This window comes from Grammomys surdaster, unplaced genomic scaffold (assembly GCF_004785775.1).
Source record: "Grammomys surdaster isolate TR1022 unplaced genomic scaffold, NIH_TR_1.0 229, whole genome shotgun sequence".
NCBI lineage: Eukaryota > Metazoa > Chordata > Mammalia > Rodentia > Muridae > Grammomys > Grammomys surdaster.
The window spans coordinates 261,179-287,062 of record NW_021604674.1 but is presented as its reverse complement, the minus strand read 5'-3'; the positions used below and the strand labels follow the sequence as shown (position 1 = coordinate 287,062).

The window sequence follows — 25,884 nt, the reverse complement described above, 5'->3', positions numbered from 1 at the left end:
TCTGACTAATAAGATTAAAGGCATGCTCCACTACTGCTGGCAAAAATCCATTCAAATTTGGTGGTTTTGAGATGAGGTTTCACGCTCACAGTGCAGGCTGGCCTAGAATTCACTGTGTATGCCAGACTGACTCAAACTTGCTCATGTGCCCTGTTGTAGCCTTCCCAGTCCTGGGATTACAGGCATGAGCCACTGTGTCCCGCGGAGAGATTCTTAAGAAAGTGAGTGTACTGGTAAATGGGGTCAAAGTGTCGAGTGAATCTCTTGAGTACTGTATGAATACATCAGCCTATCAATTAAAACACACACACACACACACACACACACACACACACACACACACACACACACAAACACCCTATAGGAAAGGGTAGAATAGAGGGTGGGATATCCAGTTGGAGAAATGATTCTGGGATAGAGCCAGGTGTGGAAGGATGCACTCTCAGGACATTAAGGGGGACTGATGCAGGATAGCTGAGCAGAAGTAACCAGGCACGGCAGAATTTATAATAGAGTAACAGGACGATAAATTTATGAGCTAGTCAGGGATCAGCCAAAACTTATGGCCTAGGTACTTGCAAATAGAGTTTTTATTTTGGGAGACATAGAGACAGGGTGGAAAACACCCTACTATATATCAGGGACTCTTAATATTGTACTTCTAGACCCATTCAGGGATCTCTGATGGGTAAAGAAATAAAGTTTGGCTGGGCGGTGGTGGCGCACGCCTTTAATCCCAGCACTTGGGAGGCAGAGACAGGCAGATTTCTGAGTTCGAGGCCAGCCTGATCTACAGAGTGAGTTCCAGGACAGCCAAAATTACACGGAGAAACCCTGTCTCAAAACAAACAAACAAAAAAAAAGAAAGGAAGTAAAATGTGTAGGGCAAAGGAATTCCAAAAGAAAGAAAACCTCCAGTTACACAAAAAGCCCAGAGCTTTAAGTCTGACCGTGCCTGAGAGCAGCAGACAGAAGCTATGCAAGGAGCACCAATAAGCAAACAGGACAAAACTTTTTTTTTTTTTGATAGAGGTTCCTTGATTGGTTACAATTCTCACTTATTTGCAAACCCACAGTCAACCAGGCAGTGTCCAGTCAGCACTTCATACATTCTGACACTCCAGGACTGCAGAGACTGAAAGTTCTGAAACATCAATGGAGAATGAGAAGGATGAGCACTGGAGACAAACTCACCTGCAATCTGAAGCTCCTAGTTCTAGGTATGGAGCCTACTTGGAGAAGGACAAAGTTTTTGCAGCGGACAGAGAGCTCAGTTGAGCTAGCCTCCAGGACTCAACCATTTGCTTCATGCAGAAGAGTACCCCAGCCCGCAAGACTCGGGTTTTTGCTTTCAGACTTGCCATTGATGAGAGACACACACTCCTGTTTGTTCCTCCTGTCAATTACCTATTTTCTTTGGACTTCTTCAAAAGACTGCTTTTGGTTGACACCCCAAAATCTTTGAGGTTTCAAAATCTCATTCCAGGCCCTGTGTCTTTTTCTCTCTGCTGCTTGTGGATCAGAGTGTAGAATCCTCAGCTGCTTCTCCAGCACCATGACTGCCTGTATGCCACTATGTTTTCCACCATGATGATAATGGACTAAATCTCTGAAAATGTAAGCTGGCCCCAACTAAATGCTTTTTTTTTTTTATAAGAGTTGCCGTGGTACTGGTGTCTCCAATAGAACATTGGCTAAGACATACTGCTCCTCAGAGTCATCTTCTCAGCTGAATAAATTTATAAGGTGACAGTATGACCATGTCAAGTGTGAGAGAGGTCTTTGTGACCTCTATAGCAAGTCCAGACTAGCCAGGGGTACAAAGTGAGACCATGTCTCAAAGGAAAAAATGATTGTTTATATAAAGAGAAGCTATAAAAATCAGCTGTATAAAAAAGAAAGGGTTTTCCTCCATTATTATTAAACTACCTAACAGGTACTAACAATAAAGGAAAACCAGATGCTTTATATATCTTGTGGTCTACCACTTTCCAAAATAGAGAATCTATTCATCAACATTTAGTAATAGTAACCAATAATTTTGGGCTAGGGTTGTAGCTCAGTGACAATGTTTGTTATGAATGCATGTGATTCAGCCTTATGCTCAATCCCCAGCACCATGCAAAACCCAGGATGACCTTGCAGATCTCAACAGATTTTATGTGTTTTGATACATTGCAGAATTATTTTTGTTCATGTTGTCCCACTGCTGGCCATTGGCAGCAACCTCAAATTGGTTTACAGTTGGTTCCTTTTGTATTCCTTACCTCTGTGTTGCTGAAATAGAACAATTGGTAGAAGCAGCTTCAGAGAGGGAGAATTTATAGCGCTCACATTTTTGAAGAGTTCAGCCTAGATATATTTGTCCTCATAGAACCAGGCAGAACAACCAACATGGTGGAAGGGGCTGTGCTAGTGGAGAGCTATTAACATTATGGAGAACAGAAAGGAAGCAGAGAGACAGATGAGAAGGGGTCCGGAACAAGATATACACCCACTTAACGCACACACACGGGCACACACACACACACACACACACACACACACAGACACTCGCACATGCAAACACGAACAGGGCTCATCCTCAGTGACTTAATTCTTATAGCGAGGCTCCATCTTTTAAGGGTTCCAGAGTCTCTCACAATGGCATCATGAGCTGGGAATGAAATGCTTTAACACATAGGCCTATGGGAAGGCATGTCGTATTAAAGCCATAATACCTTTTTTTTTTTTTTAACCAGAAAAAAATATTTTTTGAGACAAGATCTTGCAATGTAGCCCCAGGTGGTCTGAAACTCACTATGTAGATTACACTGGCCTTGAACTTGAGGTCATCTTCCTACCCTTCATCCTGAGTGCTGGGGTTATAGGTATGTTGTACCGCTTCTAAAATATGTCTAGACCAGTAAACATTATCTCTGTTGGACCAGGATTGTATCAAATGTCTACCCTGGGCTGAGAGATGGAAATGGAGTTAGGTCATTTATCTTCTTCTCAAAGCTTCACTATCATTTCCCCGAAATCATCTAACAAATTTATTGCAGAATAAAAAAGTATGTCCCCTTCCCCAATTCCTCCCCCATATTTTGACCCCTGCATCTCGTTATCTGCCTGCATTCTTACAATATCCTTTACAGTCAAAGGGGCTCTTTAAGCTCCTCTGGCAGACAATCAAACCTAAGGAGCAGGACAAGGGAACTCGGATTCTGTAACTGGTTGGTCAGAAATAGAGGTCACAACCTGGCCCTTGCACTTAGCATTGGATGACAATAGAGGTCTTAGGAGAGTGATATCTTGACCTGTGGAATCTGAAAAGAGGCAAAACTGAATTAAACTGCAAGGGGTGGATACTGCTGCCTATGTACTTGGTGTATGTGGGGTGGCCAGGAGCTCCCATACATACTGGCTACTGGAATGCTGAGGGCTGTGTTAAATATATATATTTAAATATTAAATTTTATATATATATATAGAAATCCTGGTAGCTTCAGTTGCAGCTGGTAAACTTCACTATTTGTATGTATTTGCCTCAAAAACAGGCAGGGAAGAAAAATCCAAAAGTCCAGACGTGCTTATCATATAACAACCTCCCTCCATTTCTACTATTCTTGAGGACATGTGTACACACCCTCTTCACCAGCATCCCCAGTGGTGTGGTTTAAACGGAAATGGCCTCATAGGCTCCATGTGTCCATGTTTAGTCCACAGTTGGTGGTTCTACTTGGAAAGACCTGGGAAGTGTGGTCTTACTGGAGGAGGCGTGGCCTTGTTGGAGGAGCTGTGTCACTAGGGTGACCTTCGAGGTTTCTAGAAGCTACACATTCCCAGTGAAGCTCTCTCTTTGCTTTGTACATATGGATTCCATGTAAGCTCTCAGCTAATGCTTCAGATCCATGCCTGCCTGGCTGCTGCCATTTTCCCTGCCATGATGGTCCTGGACTCGTTCGTCCTCTGAAACCGTAAGCCCCCATTGCATGCTTTCTTCTATAAAGTGCCTTGGATGTGGATTGATTTAATTTGCTACAGCAATAGAAAAGTAACTTAGGCACCAAGATTCATGGACCTTTGATCTTCCATCTCTTTACACAACAGATCACATCTCAACCTTCAGTTACCAACACCATGTGATTTCTTTATTACTCCCTTACAAATAGACCCCTCTTCCACTTACTGTGCTTTATCCTAATTTACTTGCTGTGTCTCTTTAACAGCCTGTATTTATTTACCCATCTACTTGCTTCCTTTCCTCTCCACCACCCTGAGAAGAATGCACAGTCTGTAATGGAAGAGGGCTTTGTTTCCCCACTCTTGTTTATCAATCAATGTAAACTCATCGACAGGATTTTTTCTTCATTAGTAAAGTTAGATCTCATTGGAGGCAAGTGTTCTACCACTGAGCTATATCCCCCAGTCTGTAAGCTCACTACTGATAACAGTGGCCATCAGTTAAACATATTCGTTTAAAAAGTCTGTGGGGCTGTAAGATCACTTGTTTGTTCTTCCAGAGGACCTGAATTCAGTTCCTTATCCCCATAGCAGATACATACAGCTACATCATATAAATTCAGCCACCCTGGGGACATCTCTGGCCTCTGAGAGGCCCTGCAGTCAGTATAGACACACAGAGTTAAAAGGAAAAATAGCTCTTTACAATATTTTGTGTATAAAGCTACATCAAAACAAGAGAGTGTGGCTAGAATTTTGGGACTAATTTCTTTTGTTGTTATTAGGGATTGAATTTGAAAATTTTACTTGTTTCTATGTTTTTAATAAGAAATTTATTATTGTTGGTTGTGTGAGCATGTGCCAGTCCCCTGGCTCATGTGCAGAAGTCACATGACCACTTTTCACTGTCAGGACCTTTACAAGGAAACTAGCATTGTCAGAATTGTATGCCATTTTCTTTTACCAGATAAGTCATTTCAGCAGGTCTTTTATTGGCTTTTTGGAGAGAGGGTCTCACTATGTAGTTACAGGTCTTCTAGTGTCTGCTTCCTGAATGCTGGGGCCAAGGGTACATCCACCATCCATGCCCAGCTCAGTATTCTTGTAAGGAGAAAAAACTCATTTTGTAATCAGAAATCTAAGATGCTAGATAGCAAATCCCAGTGAGAAGCAAAGCCCTCCAGTTCCTGATACGAGCCGAATGCAGTGCAAGCAGTAGATGTTATTATACAGGTCCCAGCCGCCTTGGCCTAAGATCTCCAGGTAATAGAAAAAGCACTTTGTCTGAGGAGGCACCAGAGCAGAATTACGGAGTGTGTGGGAGAAGAAAGGAACAACTGTTCTCTGTCCTCCCACTTTGACAAAAAACCCAACCAGCCAACCAACCAACCAACCAACCAGCCAACCAACCAACCAACCAAAAAACAAAAAACATAAAGCTGCTCTAACCAGATGTGGGAGCTGGTCATGTATCCAGTAAGTGGACACCCTAAAACTCAATTCTAACACTTTCTTTCTGGAGGTTACTTAAGGCAGGTTAAGTAAGGACTCAGTCCCCAAAGATGGCCTCTAACTTAGACACTAACTCCAAGTCCCAGCTAAGTGTGTGACCTGTGCTTCTGACTGGCTGTATATTTGGTATCCCAAGAACTTTCTCCTTGGGTTCAAAATTTGCTAGGGTGAATTAAGATTCCTAAGGAAGAAGAAAAGGAGCCATGGCAACATACATACTGAAGGTTCTACATGGCCAAATGACTAAATTCATGACTCTGAAAGTTAAAATGTTATACCAAAGCTAAATTATCTTGGGCTATTTTTAGTTCCTCTGAAAGCCACTCCTATGACCAACCTAGCATGCTTATGCCTATCATAAAAACCTTTTGAAATGTATTTATAGCAATCCACTCACATCCACCAATCTAAAATCTAAGAATATAGCTAGATAGCAGATCTGTAACAGATTTTAGTGCTTTGTCTTAACTCACTTACCTGATGTTTCTAGCAATGTATTTTAAAATTGTCTTGATTTAAAACTTTCTTTTTTTTTCTCTTACTATAAAAGATTCACGAAGCTGAGCACTGTGAGCTGTGTCTTTAATCCAAACACTCAGGAGGCAGAGACAGGCAGATCTCTGTAGGTTCCAGGCCATCCTGGTCTACATAGCAAGTTCCAGGACAGCCAGAGCTATGGTAGAGTTACCTTATTTCAAATAAAGCAAAACCAAACCAAAAACTGTATGTAATTGTTAGCCTATTGGATCATGGAATCTGAAGGAATTTGAAGCAAATTGAATCTGTGTTCATGGCCATAGTTACCCATATTTGGCTCTACAATAAAATATCCTTTCTTTTTTCAATGTTATATATGTTTTTTGTTGTTGACATAGGAAAGAACTCATGGAATTACTTTACTTAGGTTTATCTACTTAGAGAATTCAGATAAACAGTCAGATGAAAGGATGCATTGCATGTATGGGGTAGGGTCATCTCTCATCTCTTAAAACCTACACCAGGGTGCTGGGCTTGCTGGTACAGGTTTACACTCAGAAAGCAGAAGCCGGGGTATCAGTAGTTCAAGGACATCCTTGGTTACATAGCCAATTTGATGACATCCTGGGCTATACAGGATGACCCTACGTCAAAAGAAGAACAAAAATTAGAACAACATGGAAGTGCATTAAATCTCTTTCCTTTTATTGAAAATAGATTTCTCTCTCATGCAATACATCTGGACCACAATTTGGTCCCCCACTCCACTCCTCTAGGCACCACACCCCCACATCCACTTACCCTCTGTTTCCTCTTCAGAAAAGAGCAGGCCTCTGAGAGAAGACAGCCAAACACAACACAATGAGATAACAATAAGATAAGGCAAAAGCCTTTATATTGAGGTTGGACAAGGGAATCCAATAGGAGGTAAAGAGTCTCAAGAGCAGGCAAAAGAATCAAAGATACACCAGGTCCCACTATTAGGAGTCTTATAAAACCACCAAGCCATCAGCCATGACATATACTCAGAGGCCCTGGTGCAGACCCAGGCAGGCTCTGTGGTTGCTGCTTTAGTTTCTTATGAGCACATTATCCACATGCTTTAGAGTTTAGTCTCTACCCACCTACAGGTTGTTGGGTGGGACTGAAAAATTTAACCCTCAACCTTCTGTGATGATTTATGTCTATAATTCCAGTGTAGATCAGCTGAGAGTTCAAGATAGTTTCGGCTGCATAGTAAGTGCCAGCTAGTCTGGGTTGAAGTAGGAGCCTGTCTCCCCATTCTCTGCCCTCCCTCCACCTAAGAAAGACAGTTCCAGCCCTCTAATTTTCTGATCTTTTCCTTATTTTCTGGTGTTTAGCCTTATTTTCTGGTGTACCTGTCTCTGGCTTCACCCTGAGCTCTCTAATTAGAATAAAATCAGTTATGATTTTAAAAAAAAGGAGGGGAGAGGACACTGTCATTCACATAAAACACTCAATAAATAACCCGCAATAAATGCCAAGGGTTTTAAGAATTTGGTGGCATGCTCTTAAGATTACAAAGTACAACCCTGTCTCAAAAGCCAAGTACAGGTAAGACAACTAAAATAACTAAATTAAGCCAGCCTGTGGGCTCATGCCTTTAATCGTAGCATTTGAAAAGAGGGTCACAAGCTTAAGGCTACAGTGAGATCCTGTGTCAAAGCCAAAGCCAGGAGGGAACTGAAAAACACCTCTGAACTCCAGGCCTGACAGACTCTTTCCAAAGTCTGTCTAGACTATGTGCTGGTGGATGTTGAACTCTGGCTCAGAACCTGACTCTTCTTCTGACATTTCTATTGGCTCAGTGAACACTTTTCTGTTAGATCCCTTTTAAAGTCCTGTGTTTAACAACAGATGGGACTCCACTGTATCCATTCTCAGAGCTCATAGGTCTTGAAAGCAGGAAAGCACAGGGGTGTATATTTTTCCTTTTGTGTTTCTTTATTTTGCTTCCTGTTTTGCAAAGCTGGTGATGGAGCCTTGTTTTGTTTGTTTGTTTTGCTTTTTTTTTTTTTTTTACCAGTTTAAGCTTGGGAACATTTGATTTTATTTTGTGTCTACCCGCAACCTTGAGGACCAAACCCAGGGCCTTGTGCTTGCTAGGCAAGCGCTCAACCACTGAGTTAACTCCTTAACCCCATATTTGACTTTATTATTATTTTCCCAAGTAACTAAAATCTGTACAGTCAGAGTGTATAATGGTAGCACAGTGGATGGGTTTTATCTTTTTTTTTTTTCAGAGATTAACAGTAAGGGGGTGGGGATGAGATAGGGGACAAATGGGAATGTAGTGTAATAATACAAAACTCAGTACCTTGTATGCTAACCTAAAAATTAATTTACAAAGAATAAATTGCAAGTTCAACATAGAATCACTAAATTCTGTCTCAAAAAGTAACATGACGGTAGGTGTGATGTCATACAACTTTTACACCTTTAATTCCAGCGCTCGAGAGCCAGCTGGTCTATACATCAAGTTCCAGGCTAGCCAGGGCTACATAGTGAGAGCCTGCCTCAAAAAAAGAGAGAAAAGAAAAGAAAAGAAAAGGGAAGGGAAGGGAAGGGAAGGGAAGGGAAGGGAAGGGAAGGAAAGAAAAACACAACAACAAAAGGCAACATAGATAAATTAAAAATCAGGTTACTGTTCCAAGTGTTAGGGCATGACGTTAGGAGGTAGAGAAGAGACTTGCTTCCAATTAAAAGGGAAGCTGGTCTACACAGAGTTCCAGGCCAGGCAGGGGCACACAGGGAGTCACACAGAGAGGGGATGGAGCCTCAAATCAAGCAAACAAATAAACAAAAATAAAACCAGGTTACAAGGCAAAGGTCATACTTAGTGATTGGCCATCTGCCCCGGCTAGATTCCATCCCCTGGCACTACAAACTCCAAGTATTTATGCAACCAGATCCACACAGAAAGGAAGGAAGAGAGGGAGGCAGCCTGAGGGGAAGGATGCTGGGGAGGGGCAGAAAGAAGGAGGGAGAGAAAGAAGGTTGAAACGTAGTCAAGCAGGTTTATGCTACAGTCCACGTGCGTGGGAGGCTGTGGCAAAAGCGTTCCTTCTTTTTCTCAGAATCTCACTACACAGTACTTTTGGCCTTGAACTTTGGGCAATCCTGCTTCAGCCTTCTGAGTGCTGGCATCCCACACACAAGCCACCACACCCACTGTCAACTCCAATGTCCTCTTTTAAAAAAGAAAGGTAAAGCGTAAAAATTCTTTGTTGGGTGTAGTGTCTTTAACCCAAAAATTGGGAAGAAGAGTCCATAGAATCAAGATTTCCAGGCCACTCTTGGCTACAAAGCAAGCTCAAGGACTAACAGAACAAGAACAAAATGCCGAGTGTGGCAGCCCATGCCCTTAATCCCAGTATTCTGAAGGCAGAGGCAGGCAGAACTTTAAAAGTTTAAGGTCACCCTGGTATACAAATTTAGTTCCAGGCCAGAGAGCCACGGCTACACAGTGAGATATCAAACAAACAACAACCAGCAGGAAATGTAGAAATTTTCAACTGGATTTATCGGCACCTGTAATCGTACTTAGAAGGCTGAAGGGAAAGAATCGTAAATCCAAGGCCTGCTCAGCTACAGAGTGAGTTCAAGACCAGCCTTAGCAAATTAGTGAGCGCTGCCTCAAAATACAAAAGATAGTTGGGGTTCTAACTCAGTGATTAAGGGCTTGCCTGGCTGAGCCCTAGTCAAACCCCAGTTTCAATCCCCAAAACAGAAGAAGAAGAAGAAGCGTGAAGACTCTGGCTTATTGTCCTGACACTGAGTGAGAAAACCAATGAATGATCTATTGTTTTTCCAGTATATTGTAACCTTCCGAGCGCAGTAAAGGCATCCATTTTGCCTTCATATCCCAGGAGTCTGTTTTGAGGTCTTCAGCACCATACACACTTAATAAATGGTTGATAGTGAATGAGCAGAGATGGGGAGAAGAGGATTGTGGGGCTCCCCTTTCCTCACTGTTCCAGCTGTCCTGGAGCACATGATGGTTCATGGTCACCACCTACACATACCCTTGAATAAACCTGTGGGATGTCACTTGGCTTGTGCTTGCAAGGGAAGCAGGTGAGAGACTTTCTGTACTAGGACTTCTGCCCTGGCTGGGTCTGAGCCACTTGGCTCAGACCTCCCTCACCACGCCTGCGAAATCAAGCTGGAGGAGGTGTCCTTGAAGGAACTACAGTGCCAATCCACTCAGCGCAGATGAGAATGCACAGTCACATTCCACTTGGTCCCCATGTCTCCCCACTGCTTGGTTGAGCAGTTAAGTGTCCCTCGAACACTCTGTTAAGGCAGATGACTCTCTATCATTGTATCTTGAGGAAGCTCTAGATACTCACTCCCAGAATTGCATATTTCTGTGAGAATTTGCATATTGAAATGTGGCAGTGGAAGCTTTTAGCAAATTTACTGCATGAAGTGAGAAGCCCCAAGATTGCAGTCCCTTGTTTAGTTCCGAGTGACTGTGCATTTATATTATTTCATTTCATCTTTGATGTCCCAACACTATGATCATCTAGATATAAGGGAACACATGTACTAGAGACAGAACCTAGAGCCTTACGCTAGCCAAATGCTATACATCTCCAGCGTCTCTTTATTTTGAGACAGGGTTTCATTAAGTATTGAAAACTGGCTTGAACTGACTAAGTAGTTAAGGCAGGCCTTCAACTTGAGGTCTTCCTCCTTTGGCCTCCTGAGTAGCTGGGACTGCAGGCCTGTGTCACTAGGTAGGCTATGGGTATTTTTGTAGCCAGAATAAGGAGGTATAAAGGGTTAGAGGAGTAGGGAGAGATTACAGGCCTGAAGGAGCAAGTTGCCGGGAACTGGACTAAAATCAGGAGATGGGCTGAGGCTAGATTACCTAAGGTAACTTCTCATAGTCGTCAAATTATATAAATTCAAGGAAGCAGAGAGGATAGGGATTATGTTTGAGTTCTAGATTTTGGTTTCTAGTTCAATCTCAGTTATGTCTCTAGTGCCTTGGTTTCCTTATTTGAAAAGACAGGTGGACAGAAGAGAGAGGCTGCATGGATTCTAAACCTGTTGATTTTGGGAAGGGCTCTGCTGGAAGAAATCCTTAAATGAAATATAAACCCTGGGTACTGCTAATGGCAGTTCTGGACCAATGGAGGATTTAGGTCACTTTTGCTAGGATTGAGGTAGAGGGAAGTTCATACTGCTGAAGCTGGCCTTTGGGGACTTTGGGGACCATGTCTTTAATATACATGTTTTCAGAGGGTCAAATAGTTGAGTTTGAGCTTGGCGATGTGGAACTTCAGTGAGGGTCTTGGCCTCTGCATGCTGTATTCATAGTAGCTTGAAACAATGGCCTGCAGTTTTTATGTTCTCTCTATTCCTTGGTACAGATAGAATCCAGTGGTAAGAAGCATCCTACTGTTCTATTCCCAGCCTGACTTTAATGTTTACATTAGACCCTTGTGAGCATTTATTATTTGCAAAGGTTGTATTAGGTACTTTTTAAATTTGTGTCCCGCCTACTGGCACTGCCTAGAACAGGTGTGTTAAATACTGACTTTGTCTTTTGCTCAATGACAGTGGGAATCGGAACTGAGGGACAACTCTGGGGGCTACCATGGTGCTGGTTCCCTTTCTCATAACCAGGGCAACTTTTTTTTTACTTCATAAATAACAGAACAGGGCATTGTCCCCGCGCCGGTCTTTTCTGGGTGAGGAATGTACTTTTTATAGCTTGGGATCCTTTCTGTTTACTTGGTTTCTTCCAGCACCGGTTATTCCTGCCTAGTTTTGTCCTTCACTGTCCTTACTCTCTCTTCCTAGGTTTCCTCTCTGCAAAAGACAACTAACTCGAGAACACATGGTGTTTGTGTGCGTGTGCCAGCCAAGGAATTTCACTCCCCTCCTTCTCCAAGGCTGCCTACCTCTCTATAAATAATTGTTCTCTTCCCTCCCTTCAGACCTGGGAGTAGTTTGGTCACATTAACGCACGCGCGCCAGCACACACACACTTTCGGGGGGCGGGGATGGGAGCATGGGTGACCTTGTGAAGGTACTAGCCCCCTGGGGATAGGATTAGCAAACCTGAAACCTCTGCAAATATCTGGCTTCCTCCGGCATTCCTCTCGAGGCTTCTGGCGGTCTCGTGCCTACCTCACCCAGTACCCTTTAGGCTCGCTCCGCCACACAAAGCCCGATCCGCCTATCTCCTCTTCGCAAACCCCGAGAACTTCATTCCGCACGTTGAAGCTCGTCGGTGGCGGTGGCGGGTAGGACTGGGCATGCTCAGTGGCGGGGACAGGTCTGGGAGGCGAGGAAGCCGCATTTGAAGTGGCTCGGCCTTGGAATGAGGGGGAGGCGGGCTCCCCGGCCGGGGTCCGCGGAGGTTCCCGCAGCGGCGCGCGATGCCGACACGCTGCGGGCGGGAGCAGCAAGCCCGGCGCGCGGGCCCCAGCTCGCCGAAGACGTGGGGACGCCGACGGGAGGAGGGGAGGAGCGCCCGAGCCGCCAACCCCCGGCCGCGGCGCCGAGGCTGCGGGAGAGCAAGCCGCAGGGTGGATCGGAAGACCGGAGGACGGCCGACCGTGACCTCCAGCGAGGCTGCCTGAGCCGGAGCCCGCGCACCGCCCCGCCGGTCCCGGGCATGGGAGACCGCGGCGCGCAGCACGAGCGCGCGGCCCTGCAGTCCCCGGGGGCCCCCGAGGGCGCCGCGGCCGCCGTGAACGGGCTGCTGCACAACGGCTTCCACCCGCCGGCCGCCTGCAGCCGCGACCCGCCGCCCCCACGCTTCCAGCTCCCGTCCGAGCTGCAGCCGCAGCCGCTGTTCACCCAGCATGATTCTCCAGCCAAGAAATGCCGGCTGCGGAGGAGGATGGACTCCGGGAGGAAGAACAGGCCGCGTAAGTCCTGCCGGCAGGGAAACGCCGGTGCCTGCGGTCGAGGGGGGCGGCAGAGCGCCGCTCTGGACTGCGTCCTCCCTAGAGGCGTCGGGCGCCCTAGGTGGCGGCCCGCGGTGGCGCCTGGCTAGTCCTATCCGCCTGGTGGGTCGGTCATACACTAGCTGTAGCTGCTCCCTCGGTCGCGGTGGAGGCAAGGCGAACGCACTGCCCACTCTTATTGGTGGCCAGGGGCATACACCCGACTGATCTTGGGTCAGGGACTAGGGGGAGGGCGGGAGGGCTGGCACAGCCCCCGGCTCACTGTTCCCTTCTCCGAGCACATCTTTTGGGGCGTGCAACTCGGGCTTCCAGTTTGCCCTTTGAATCGCAGAGTAACCGCCAGTATCTTGGGCCCATTGGCAAGCTTAAGGAGGCGTGGAGTTTGACAATCCCCCAAATCACAGCCTATTAAACAGTGTTTCCACACAGCCAGTAAGACGGCCTGTGTAGAGGGAAACACCCACTGACACCATGTGGGCCGGAACTGTGTGGACCAATGAGGACGGCAGGTGGGTTTTCCCCACCTTGGAGTGGGCAGAGTTGAGTATTTGTATTTGTACAGCTCCGAAAAGTGCGTTGTTTCACAATCTGAGGCTTGTATATATAATGGTAGATTGTAAAGGGTACCTTCCCCACCTGACGTTCTGGGATGTCAGTTTGTAGGTAGAGATTACGACTTTTTTCCCCCTTATCTCAGCCTAACTGCATTCCACTGGTTACCTCTTTGTGGGTGTCTTTAATGAAGCTTATAAATGGCAGAAAGCAAAGTAAGTACACGGTAGTAAGCGATCGGATTCAAACGTGTACTTGTTGCATATAAATTACTGTTCCGTGTTGGGAAATGATTAAATTGGGATTGAATTTCTGTAAAAGTTTGATCTATAGCAAGCAGCATAACTCCTTCTTCTGTGTTTATAATTTTTATCTCTTTTCATAGTTTTCATAGCCTTTCTGCAATGCATTCGTTTCTAAAACTTTGGGAAACGCTTTAACAAGACTGGGTGAATCCAGTGCTTGCATTTTGAAATGTTAAGGTGTGTGTGTGGAGTTTGGGAATTGCCCAGCAGATTTGATTTGACCATGGCTGTAAGACGGTTATTTAGTGTCTGCGGTTTTTTGTTTTTTCTTACATACTTTTTATAGTTCTTGAAAAATTATTTTATGAACTTCAGTTTGGCTGACACCTGTGTCTTATTTCGTTTGTTTTACTTCCATGAACCCACAGTTTACTTATTTCTCTGATCTCCATTTTAAAGAGATTATGATAGTTTTCAACAGCACTAACTAGGCTCTAAGGAAGAGAAACGTTCAGGAGGCTGAGTAAGGATAGTCTCAAGCCTCAGATCAAACTGAGCTACATGGTGAGTTGGGGGAAGGGTGATAGATATAGGCAGTCACTGGTTTGAAATCTTTTCTTTTTGTGGTTTTTCATTCTCTATCACTTACTGTGTGGTGGTGGATGTGTGGATTCAAGCATGCCTGGCAGCCCAGGTCAGAGGACAACTTGGAAGAGTTGGTCTCTCCTGACACGTGATCACATTTGGGTCATCAAACTCACGTTGACGGGCTTGATGACAAGGGCCCTTACCTGCTGAGCTGTCTCTCTGGCCTCTTGGTATTTTTGAGACCGGGTTTTGTGATACAGTCCCAGGCTGGCCTGAAACTCTTGACACTCCTTAGGTCTCAGCCTCCCAAGTGCTAAGGTCATCATGCCTTCCTCTGCACTTCCTAAAATGCTTTTCTCAAGGAATTGAAAGTACAAACTCTAACAATATTTGAAGAAGAGAAAACTAACCTGAGCCTTTACTATGCTTTCAAAGCCATAGGAATTATTTTAAAACACAAGAAAACGTAATCGTCTGCCTGTGCACTTTGTGTCAGAGCTACGTGGTTTGCATTTCTTACAAAAAAATAAATAAAAGCTTTTAATTCTTCTTTTATTTATAGATTCTGTTATTTATAAGTTATTTATTTACTTTTTTGTTTTCGTGAGATAGGATCTCATGAAGCCCAGGCTGGCCTCAAACTCCACGTGCAGCCAAGAATAACCTCGAGCTCTTTGATCCTCCTGTCTCTACAATAAATCACCACACTTCATTTATTTACTTTTTTTTTTTTTTTTTAAGTAGGAGCCTCTTCAGTGTAGCATGGAACACAGTAGTTGTAAAGATTCATGTGGCCCTGCCTTTTGAGTGCTGGGATTAAAGGAGTGTGTCACCAGCCTGGTGTACTTACAGTTTTTTAAAAGGCTGAATCAACCATTGTTTTTCATTATCCTATTATAATTTTCTTAGATTTGAGCACACATTGTTTTCTTTTATTTTTGTGTATAGGAATGCTTTTCCAACATGTTTATCTCTGTACCACATGCATGCTTGGTGCCATCAGAGGTAAAAAGAAGGCGTCAGATCCCCTGGTACTAGAGTTACAGATAGTTGGGAGCCACCATTTAGGGGGTGGAACCAAACCTATGTCCTCTGCAAGAGCAGTAAATAGGCTTCACTGCCGAGCCGTCTCTTCAGCTCTGAACATACAGTTCTGAAATACAGTTCACACGCCCTAAGGCGTACATCTGTACATTTCACTACTAAAATTTCTTACTTAAAACTAGGTTTAGCACAAGAGAGAGATGGCTTAGCAGTGAAGAGTACATGTTGCTTTTCCAGAAGACCAGAGTTTGGTTTCCAGCACCGGCACCAGAAGGCTCACAACTCTCTGTAACTTCAGCCCTATCTGAGCTGACACCCTCCTCTGGTCTCCAAGGGCATCTGCGCACATGCGGCATGCACACATACGTACAAGTTTAAAAACAAACAAACAAACAGTAACAACCTGTAAATCTTAAAACCCAAATCTTAAACCCACTCTCTCCTTATGAAGGTGTTCTAATCTAGAAATCAAATCAGGAGACTGAAGGAATGCTTAGTAACAGAAGACAGAGACTTCCAGCCTTCAAAACTCCCTGGGTTTATCTCCTAGCACCTTCCAAAAATCAAATCAGTTGTTTGTTTGTTTGACTAAGCAAGGAAAGGAGAAAGGTGTCTATTTAATGTCCATCTAAGTGACGTTTCCCTTATGCACTCCCTGGAGGCCTTCCCTAAGACTAACTTCTTCAGATTTCCTCACTTATTTTGCCTGCCCCCGGCTACCTAGCATCATCATCTCCGCTATGGTACAAGTGCTCTTGAGATGCTAGAGTTAAGTTCGGTGTTGTTTCTGATACCTGCAGAACTCCATGATGTTTCAGAGCTGACAGATCTTCCTGTGTGACCTTTATATTAGTTATGTAGCCTGTTGCATGAATGAGCATTTAGTTATGTTCTCATGTATTGTGTGTGTGTGTGTGTGTATGTGTGTGTGTGTGTGTGTTGGCTATTGAAACTAGGGCCTGCCATTGCCAAAAGCACACTCACCCATAGAGCTGCTCCTGTGCCCTGCCTGTCCCCCAACCCCACCTTTGTTGACTGCCTTTTGTTACTTCCTTTCCAATTAAGTCTGACGTTTGATTAGAAACGGTGTTTTCTCATGTACTTTGAAATGGAGGATCACGCATATGTAAATGTGAAGCGGAAAAAGTGATTCAGGTGCGTGGCCACCTCACTGATAGCTGTCTCCGTTTCTGTAGCTGATTTTGGTCAAAAGCACTTCAGTGTTTCCCAGTGATGCATCAGGAGAGAGGCTCCTTGGATCTACTCTGTTGTGCGGATTTGATTTGATTTTACCTTTTTGCCTGACAGCTCTCTATTTTATTTTGGTTAATAGGTAGTTAATACTTGTCAGCAGTGTTATTTCCAGCATTAAGCTAAAAATAGTCCTGATGATTTTATTTTACATATATACATAAACGAATTCAGAAAGGTCACTTGGAAAAGCTGGCTCAAAAGCCCAAAGCAGGTTTTAGTGAGTTTAGATTTCCTGGGGTGCAACTCCTGACACCTTGCTAGGGACCAAGTCTGGCTGCCCGGCTGTGCTGATGTTGAGGAACTGGCTAAGTAGCACAGCTATGGTGGTCAACTCATTTACAAAAGTTTGGACGTGAACACAGTTCCAAGGAGCTGTGAACCCCAAACCTCTATGGGATTGTGAAAATTGACCTGTCACTCCACGCAGACGACTTGAGTTTGAATCTCAGCTGTGTGTGGTCAGAGCCAGTACCCAACCTTTGTGCTTCAGAACGAGTGAAAGGGAGGGTGGTCAGAGCACGTAGATCTTGTGTGAGGATGACAGGAGTGTTTACTCCATCCTGCCAGCTGTCATCACTCAACACTGTCCACCATGAATCTCAGGACAAGCAGTAGAGGCAGAAGATGCTGCCTCTGACTGACTTCCTTTGAAAAAAGAAGCATGGTGCCTAACCAAAAGAGACTGAACTGTTTACTTTATTATCTATAGCACTCCAAGTCCCAGACTTGTCTCGCTTTCCTACAAAACTGTGGAAAAACAGCAGGAAAAAGTTCTCATGCTCCATCTCTCAGAAACAGCTGATTTAGATATAGCATCCGGGCTTGCAAGTGAGGGGGCTTGCTTACAGCACAGCCTGGTGACATGAGTGTGACTCCCCTAAGCCCCAAATAGTAGGAGAGAGCCAGCTCCTGCAAGTTATCCTTTGAGTTTCACATCCACACTGCGGTACATGTTGACCCACATATATACACATACACAAACTAAGACAGATAAAAATATACATACATAATACACACACCATGCACCAGCCACAAACAATAACAAGTAGTTAGGTTTTTATTGTTGATATTAGTTTGGTTTGTATTTGTGTGTGTGTGTGTGTGTGTGTGTGTGTGTGTGTGTTGGATGACTAGTGATGTAGAATAGTTGCCCAGGAATGAACAAAACCCCAGGGTCAATCTCCAGCAGTGATCCCAAGTCAGCATGGCATCCCATGACTCTCATTCTGTCACTTGGGAGTAGAAGCCAGAGCAGCCATTTTCAACCAGTGGGTTGCAATCCTTTAAGGTCTAACAGCTCTTTCACAGGGGTCGTCTAAGACCATCAGGAAACACAGGTATTTACAATTCGTAGCACTAGCAAGATTACAGTTATGAAGAAGCAATGAAATTACTTTATGGTTTGAGGGCAGGTCACCACAACATGAAGAACTGCATTAAAGGGTCACAGCGTTAGGAAGGTTGAGAGCCACTGATCTAGAGGATCAGGTGTTCAAGATCACCCTTGGCTGCATAACAAATTTGAATCTAGGCTAGGATACATATCACACTGTCTCAATAAAACAAGACAAAACCCCAAATAGGGCATTTAAAGTTTGTATGTTGTTTATTTGTTTGAGACTGGCTTGCTCTGTAGCTTACATAGATGATTCTCCTGTCTCAGCCTCCAGAGAGCTGGGATTACAGGCATGCTACTGGTAATCAGCTACAGTGAGCCACATCATTTTGAATGTTACTAAGCTAAGATTTTGATATCATTTATGTTATTGTTTGATTTTTTAAATATTTATTTATTTATTTATTTATTTTATGTATATGAGTACATTGTCGCTGTCTTCAGACACACCAGAAGAGGGCATCAGATTCCATTACAGATGGTTGTGAGCCACCATGTGGTTGTTGGGAATTAAACTCAGGACCTCTGGAAGTGCAGTTCATGCTCTTAACTATTGAGCCATCTCTCCAGCCCTGTTGTTTGGTTTTTTGTCTGTTTCTTGTTGAAACAGGTAGTCCAGGCTGGCTAGAACTTACTACATAGTTCAGGATGGTCTAGATCTCATGGTAAGCCTCCCAAGTGCTGGGATTATAGGCACATGCCCCTCTTCCTGGCTAACTGGTTTTTTCTTTGCTTGTTTGTTTAGTTGTTAATTGAGGCTGAATCTCCAGATCCCAACTTGGCAGCAGATTCACTTGTAACTGGGGATGACTTTGAGGTTTTTGTTTGTTTGTTTGTTTGTTTTTTGTGTTTTGTTTTTTAATATTTATTTTTATTATGGGTGTTTTGCTTGCATGAATGTGTATGTACCACATGTGAGCTTGGGGCCTGCAGAGGTTAGAAAAGGGTGCCAGGTTACCTAGGACTGGAGTTACAGACAGTTGTGAGCTGCTGTGTAGGTACCGAGAATCAAACCCCGGTCCTAACTGCTGTGCCACTTTTCCTGCCCCAACCTAGAGAGCTTCTGATCCTCCTGCCTCTGCATCTTGAGTGGTGGGACTACTGGGATTACTTCCATGCCTAGTTTTAATTCAATGCTAGACATTTGAATTTGTGATTTTGTTCATCACACACACACACACACACACACGCGCGCACGCACACATTTTTTCATTTATCCGTGAGATGTAGCTCAGTTGGTAGAGTGTGTCTGTGTGTCTGTGTGTGTGTCTGTGTGTTGGTGGGGGGTGGAGCATATGTACTATCACACTCATTCGAGTTCAGATGAACTTTGTGAAGTCATTTTGCTTTTATTACCTTTACATGGGCTCCAGAGAGCAGACTCAGGTTGCCAATGCTAGCGGACATCTTTACCCACTGATCCACTTTGTACTCAGCAACCTCTTGACCCCCTATTGATAACTTAAACAGAAATTAAGCACTTTAGCTCTTTGCCTCTCTGTCCCCTGCTGAAGTATATTCATTTTGTATACAAGTGTATACGTGTAGATATGTGTATATGTGTGAGACTTCTGGTGCTCTCTGCCTTATTCCCTCATTGAACCTGAAGCCTGCCATTTTGTACCTAGGCAGGTGGCCTACAAACCACCTCCTCAGTTACTCTTCACTCTGCCCCTCCTCCCTCCTTTAGTGAGGTCACCGGCCTGGGAAGGAGCATGAGCACTGGGGAGCTAAGACAGCTCTTCCTCACAAAGCTGTCGCTCAATCCCAGCAACCCAGTATAAACATTTCCTTATGACTTAGTATCATCCTTAATACATTCCTGTTTTATATGCCCAATATTCTGTTATGTGGATGAGCCATAATTTATTTACCCTGTCTCGCTTTAGTCCGTAGCTAGGTCTTTACATCATGAAATGCACACACATACACAAACCCACTTACAGTCAGCATAACAACTGATCACATAACATTTGCAACAGGTTAGATGTTATAGGTTACCCACAGCTGACTTAAGGTATAACTGAGGCAGTTCTGTTTTTGCAAATACTGTGTCATCTCATATAGAGCAAGAACAGACTTGGTATCCTCAGATGGAAAGAAGCGTGTGTGGGTCCTAGAATCAATCCACCACATATAGACAGGAGCAACAATACTTTTCTGGGAGTGTGCATAAATGACACAGTGCAGTGTGTGATAGGTATGTGAGGTGTATTTGTGTGCTAAATGTGTAAGGTATGCAAGGTGTGTGTGTGTTAGGGGTGTGTGTGTTAGGTGTGTATGTATGTTGGGTTTATGTGTGTGTTTGGTGTGTATATGTATGTGTTAGGGTGTGTGTATTAGATGTGTGTGTGTTTGGTATGTGTGTTAGATATGTGAGGTGTTTGTGTGTATTAGGTGTGTGTGTGTGTGTGTGTGTGTGTGGTAAACGTGGTGGCACTTTGTCCGTAATCCCAGTACTCAGGAGGCAGAGCAGGAAGATCTCAAGATTCAGGTCAGCTTAGGCTATGTAGGGAGTTCCAGGTCACCCTGAGCTACATGGGGAGATTTTGTCTTAAAAAAAAAAAGACAGACAAACAGACAGACAGGAAGGAAGGAAAGAAGGAGGGAGGGAGGGAGGGAGGGAGGGAAGGGAAGGGAGAGAGAGAGAGAGAGAGAGAGAGAGAGAGAGAGAGAGAAGTTAATTTGGAGGAAAGTAACAAAGGAAGTAGGACCTAGTCATTTTAGTTACATGGCATATTGTTTTGGATGAGGCTGTGCACTAGTGGACAGAGGAGAATGCTACGGTGGTAACTGGACATACAGGGCTCTGTGGAAGGCAGGCCCCTGAGCAGCTTCTGGTGGGCAAGGCATAGATACCATTACCCTTTCCTTCCATCGCCTGGTAGCAGGCAGGAGTTCTAGGGGAGCTGCCAGCTTTTGGGTAAGAGGTTCTGATTTCTTGTATCATGCAACAAAAATGTTCTGGTAGCAGAAAATGGATAAATCCATTATGTATTAACATGGGTGCAAACCTGAGTCGAACTAAGTCACTTATGAGTTCTAGCTACAATTGTGAAAGTACAAGGCCTAAAGTTTTAAAATATTAAGATCCTGCCCTTGGACGATTGAACTTTACCTTTGAATTGGCCAATCAGAAAAGCCAGCATGAAGAGAAGTGGGAAGAATTTTCTGGTTGTATCCTCAGAGTCCAGATGTATCTGCCTTTCTTTTCTTCTTTAGTCACAATCGATCTTTCCAGACAGACAAGAAGTATGCAGACTAAATTACAAAATATTCAATGCAAGCAGGAGCCATCCTCTGGAACATGGTCAGATTGCCAGCCCCTCCTCTACTCCTTGACAAGAATTCTTAGCCTAGGCTGGCCTAGAATTCCCTCTGGTGAATGAGCTGATCTTGCCTTTGTGACGGTCCAGCCTTATCCTCCCAAAGGCCGGGATTACAGGTGTGGCCTACCTTGCCCAGCTTTAGGTTTGCCAATTATGTTCTAAGTAGACATTTAAGTTGTAGGTTAAGGTTCAAGGCTTAGGTGAGATGGCTCAGCAGGGCTGCCTCTATGCTTAACAACTCATGGCCAGTCTCTGGAAACCACATGGTAGAAGGAGAAAACTGTTTCTTCCAGTTATCCTCCAGTCTTCACACACACACACACACACACACACACACACACACACACACACACACGCCTTACGAAGCTAACACATTCATACACCTCACACTCCTAACACACACACCTAATACACACATACACCTCACACATCTAACACACACACACATACACCTAATAGACACCCCCCAACACATACATATACACACCTAACACACACATAAACCAAACACACATACACACCAACATACACATACAAACACCCCTAAACACATACCTAACACACATACACACCCCTAACACACCCTAACGCACACATAACACACCTCATATACTTTACACATCTAACATACACGCAGCTGTATTTGATTGTTGTTGTGATCAGAGATGGAAATAGTGCTGTTAGTTGTTAGCACGAGGGACATATTATAAGTAAGATGGAACCCAGAGCAATTTTGGAAAGAACTGTGTTTGTAGAGGAAGTATTAGTTTTAAGTGACAGGTCGCTGTTTTGGTTATTTATTTATTTATTGTCCCAGTCTAGCTCAATTTATTGTTCAGTTGTGTGCGTGTGCGTGTGTGTGTGTGTGTGTGTTACAAACTATCTGTTGGGTACGACGATTTACATAAGTAAACCTAAGAGTATGGAGGCCAAAGCAGGAGAATTGTCCATAATTCAAGGCCTCCTGGGCTGTGCAGTCAGTTTCTGGCCAGCCTGGGTTACTGAGAGAGGCAGTCTCTCAAACAAACAAACAAACAAACAAAAACAAACAAACAATAACTGCTCCCCCTATGTCCTCAGTACCTAAGATTGAACCCAGCACTTTGTTCATGTTAGACCAGCACTTTCTCATAAACTATAGCTCCAGCCTTGTTTGGTGTCTTATTAAATTTAGTAATAAACAAAGCCTTAGTTTCAATATATATGCCAGGATTCACCCACCTTGGAATGACAATATTCTAACTCAAATATAGAAACTTCAGTGTACTCAGTGTGACATTTACAGAAATAGAGTAAAAAAAATGTTTTTCTAGATAGTACAGTTGTCAAGCTTAGTATAGTATTTCTTAATTTATGGCATCTTTTATGTCCCTGGAGTAGAATGTTTATTTCTGAATATGTTCTTCTCTCTGAGAATGTATTTGATTGTATTGGATGATTCCAAAGGGTGAGGAAGTGTCATTCATTGTTTAGGGGTAACTCCAGAAACCATGATCCTGGTCACTATGATTTCACTGTCATTTGGAGTGAAGGTGAAGAGACTCGTTGTAGTTGTGGACACCTGCAGGTAGCCATCGTTGAGCAAGACCTGTGTACCTTTTGTTCCAAGTTTGCTTTTAGGAAAGCACATGTATGTTCCCCACTGTGCAGGTGGGGAGAGGCTCAGAGCAGTGAAGTGACCGGCATGTCGGTGGTGATTCTTGGGACCATTTAAATTAAAAACAGATAGGTGCGTGAAGCCAGAATAGCCTTGGCAGTAAGTTTATCCATGGGTCCTTGGAAGTAACAGTAGTCTATACTAAGGAGCACTCAGCTTCCTGTGTGCCAAGTGTTAAGTGGACCCCCTTTTATGGTGGTCTGTGAGATGAGAACTGCAGTTATCACCAGATGAAGAAACTGAGGACTCAGGGTTTTGACTCTGCCGAACAGGAAGCTTGGAGAGCCGCAGGGCATAAGTGTTCTGTAGTGAAAAGAGCTTTGGAAAGATCAGCTCAGGATTCAGACTCGGATCCTCCCACTTACTAGCAGTGTAGACTTGAGTGAGGTCCAAACTTTTCTGAGGCACTTTAATTAATGGGAAAACCGATGTCCATCCTACCAGTTAGGGAGAGGACCAAATAAGGATAATGGCATAAGGATGCTTTGGATCATTTGAGGACCAGGTTTCAGAGCAGTCTCCAACCCCAACCTCGATCACTCCCGAAGGAGGGTTTCCTAACGCTCTTTGACCTTTCTATAAGTAGACTATATGGCAATCATAAGTCTTGGTTACAGTCATAGATTGCTCCATTGCAATTCTTGACGACAAACAGGCATGTCCTGTCCAAGAGTAATGTTGGCAACTTAGTGTATAAGAGAACTGAGTAATTTATTTAACTGCTAATTTGGTATCGGGACAAGGTTTTTGTTTAATTTTAAACTGTTTTAAAAATTGTATTTAAGTTACATTACACACACATACCACAGCACACGTATGGCAACCACAGGGCAACTCTGAGGAGTCAGTTCTGTCCTTCCATCACGTGGGCTCCAGAGAGAGAACTCAGATCCTCAGACTTGGCAGCAAGTGCTTTTGCCCACTAAGCCATCTCGTGGGCACCCAACAAAGGTTTGCTTTTAAACCACATCCTTTGATCTTGACTGATCTCTCAGCCTTTGAACGAGGCAGATAGAGATGAAGGAGATGAGAAGGGTTTTAAAGATCACTACTTTTCTTTTGAAGAACTACATGAATTGAACAAGATTTTAGAACAGCTGCCTCTAGCTCTTGGGTCATCTTTTTAACCTATTCCCCAGTAAATTAAAAACAAAAACAAAAAACAGAACAAAAAAAAAACCCCACCTCCTTGTAGTCTTCTCGTAGGTGCTCTTTTCTGGGTTCGTGTTGCCTTCAGCAAGGCCTTCTGGTTCTCTGGCCTTGAATCTTTCCTGCGACTGAGGCTGCAAGGACTCTAGAAACAGGAAGAGCATGTCTGCATAAACCTGTGGGCTCTAGCCAATTTGGACAATGCCAGTTACTTGAAGTTCTCTGGGGCTCTGGATAAACAACTCCTTTATCTCTCAAGGTCTACTGCCCTGGGATAAAGAGACTCTGTCAATGTTAAGCTTTAAGACAGTCCGCAGTATATTGAGGCTTCCTGAAAAAAAAAATGCAGGCACTCAATAGCTGTTAGCTATTATCGATGGTTATATAGATGCTCTATGTCAAAACCTTCCCCTTCTCCCCATGCCTTCTACCCTGGATTCCTTCACAGCTTATCTAATCAGTCTTTATGACAGCCCTTTAGATATTTTAAGATAGCTATATTATCTTAATATATTCCTCTGGGTCCTTAGTCCCTAAAGAAATAAAGCTGGCCTATACTCTTGTCTGCCAGACTCCACTCATGTCATTTATCGTGGATTGTATCGGGTTACAGGCCAATATTGACCCAAGACCCAAAGAAGGCTTCTTGGGAGTGATGTAAAGGATTGAGAGGGCATTGTCCTTGGTAGCCTTGAACTCAGATTGGATGATTCCATCGGAGCCCATTGGAACAGATCAATTTTATTCCTATGAGCCAAGTTCTACTGATATTTTTCAGTTTCGTCAGACTCTAAGCTGGTTTTGTGCGACTCTAAGCTGGTTTCGTGCGAACCTGCAGTAGTTGCTTGGAAGTAAGTTCCCAAGGTCAGCAAAGTCATGAATGAGTGTATGACAGGATCTGAATTAGTTGTGTCTTTGCTATCATGCTTCTCCAATACCTATGCTCTAACATTTGTAGTTATAGTTTTGGAACTCGGTCTTGTTAAGTTGTGCAGGCTGCCCCTGAGCTCTCGATCCTCCAGCGTCAGTCTCTCAGTGGGCTGGAATTATAGATGGAGGTCAGCATGTTGGCTTCCAACTACCTGTAGCCCATGAAGACATTTAAAGCCAAAGTGATAGCATGCAGGTAATATTACAACAGCACTTGACAGGAAGCTGAGGCAAGAGAATCGTTAGCACCATGTCAGCCAGGGCTACATAGCAAGACCTAAACAGAATAAATAAATGAATCAAAATAAAAGATAAATAGACATTCAGCCAAGGGGATAATCATATTTTATCTTTGGGGAGTGTCCTTTCCCTGCATATAAAGTTTTTTATTCTTTTTTAATTTTATTTTTGATGTGGAATTTCATAAGGTCAGTGTAGCTTCAAACTCTGCCTATAATTACTCTACGATTATGGGCGTCCACCACCCCTAGTTGTATGCACTTCCGTGCATTAAACACAGGGTCTTTTGTATCCTAGGCAAACACACTGCCACTGAGCTGCCTGCTCAGCCCCTCACAGAGGGTTTTACTATGAGAAAAGCCCACATGAGAATTATTCTTTGAGGTGATCGTGTATTTGTAGTAGCGCTGTCATAAATTAGACCAGGACTGTGGCAAAAATTGGGATATCACAAGCAAACCAATAGTTCTGATGGTGTGCTCAAGCCAGCACACACTGGGGGTAGGACTTGAATGTGCACACGTCTCTCTGACTTTGCATTCGTTGTCTTTGGCTATGGTGGTTGTGTTTACACCGTGTGAACTGGCAAGCGTGAAGCCAGTTATGCATTTGCAGT

The 25,884-nt window shown here is 43.9% G+C and overlaps 1 protein-coding gene across 2 annotated transcripts in view; it reads left to right on the top strand.

Annotated features, from left to right (window-relative positions):
- Nucleotides 1-12,292: 12,292 nt before the first annotated feature.
- Pank1 (pantothenate kinase 1) overlaps nt 12,293-25,884 on the top strand; it is a 70,779-nt gene continuing 57,187 nt past the window's right edge. The window contains exon 1 of one of the 2 annotated variants that reach the window (XM_028773506.1): nt 12,293-12,845. In XM_028773506.1, the coding sequence (XP_028629339.1) occupies nt 12,293-12,845 (553 nt within the window). Of the gene's footprint in view, nt 12,846-13,450; nt 13,652-25,884 lie in introns of those variants that run through there. The other variant, XM_028773507.1, reaches the window with a different exon arrangement.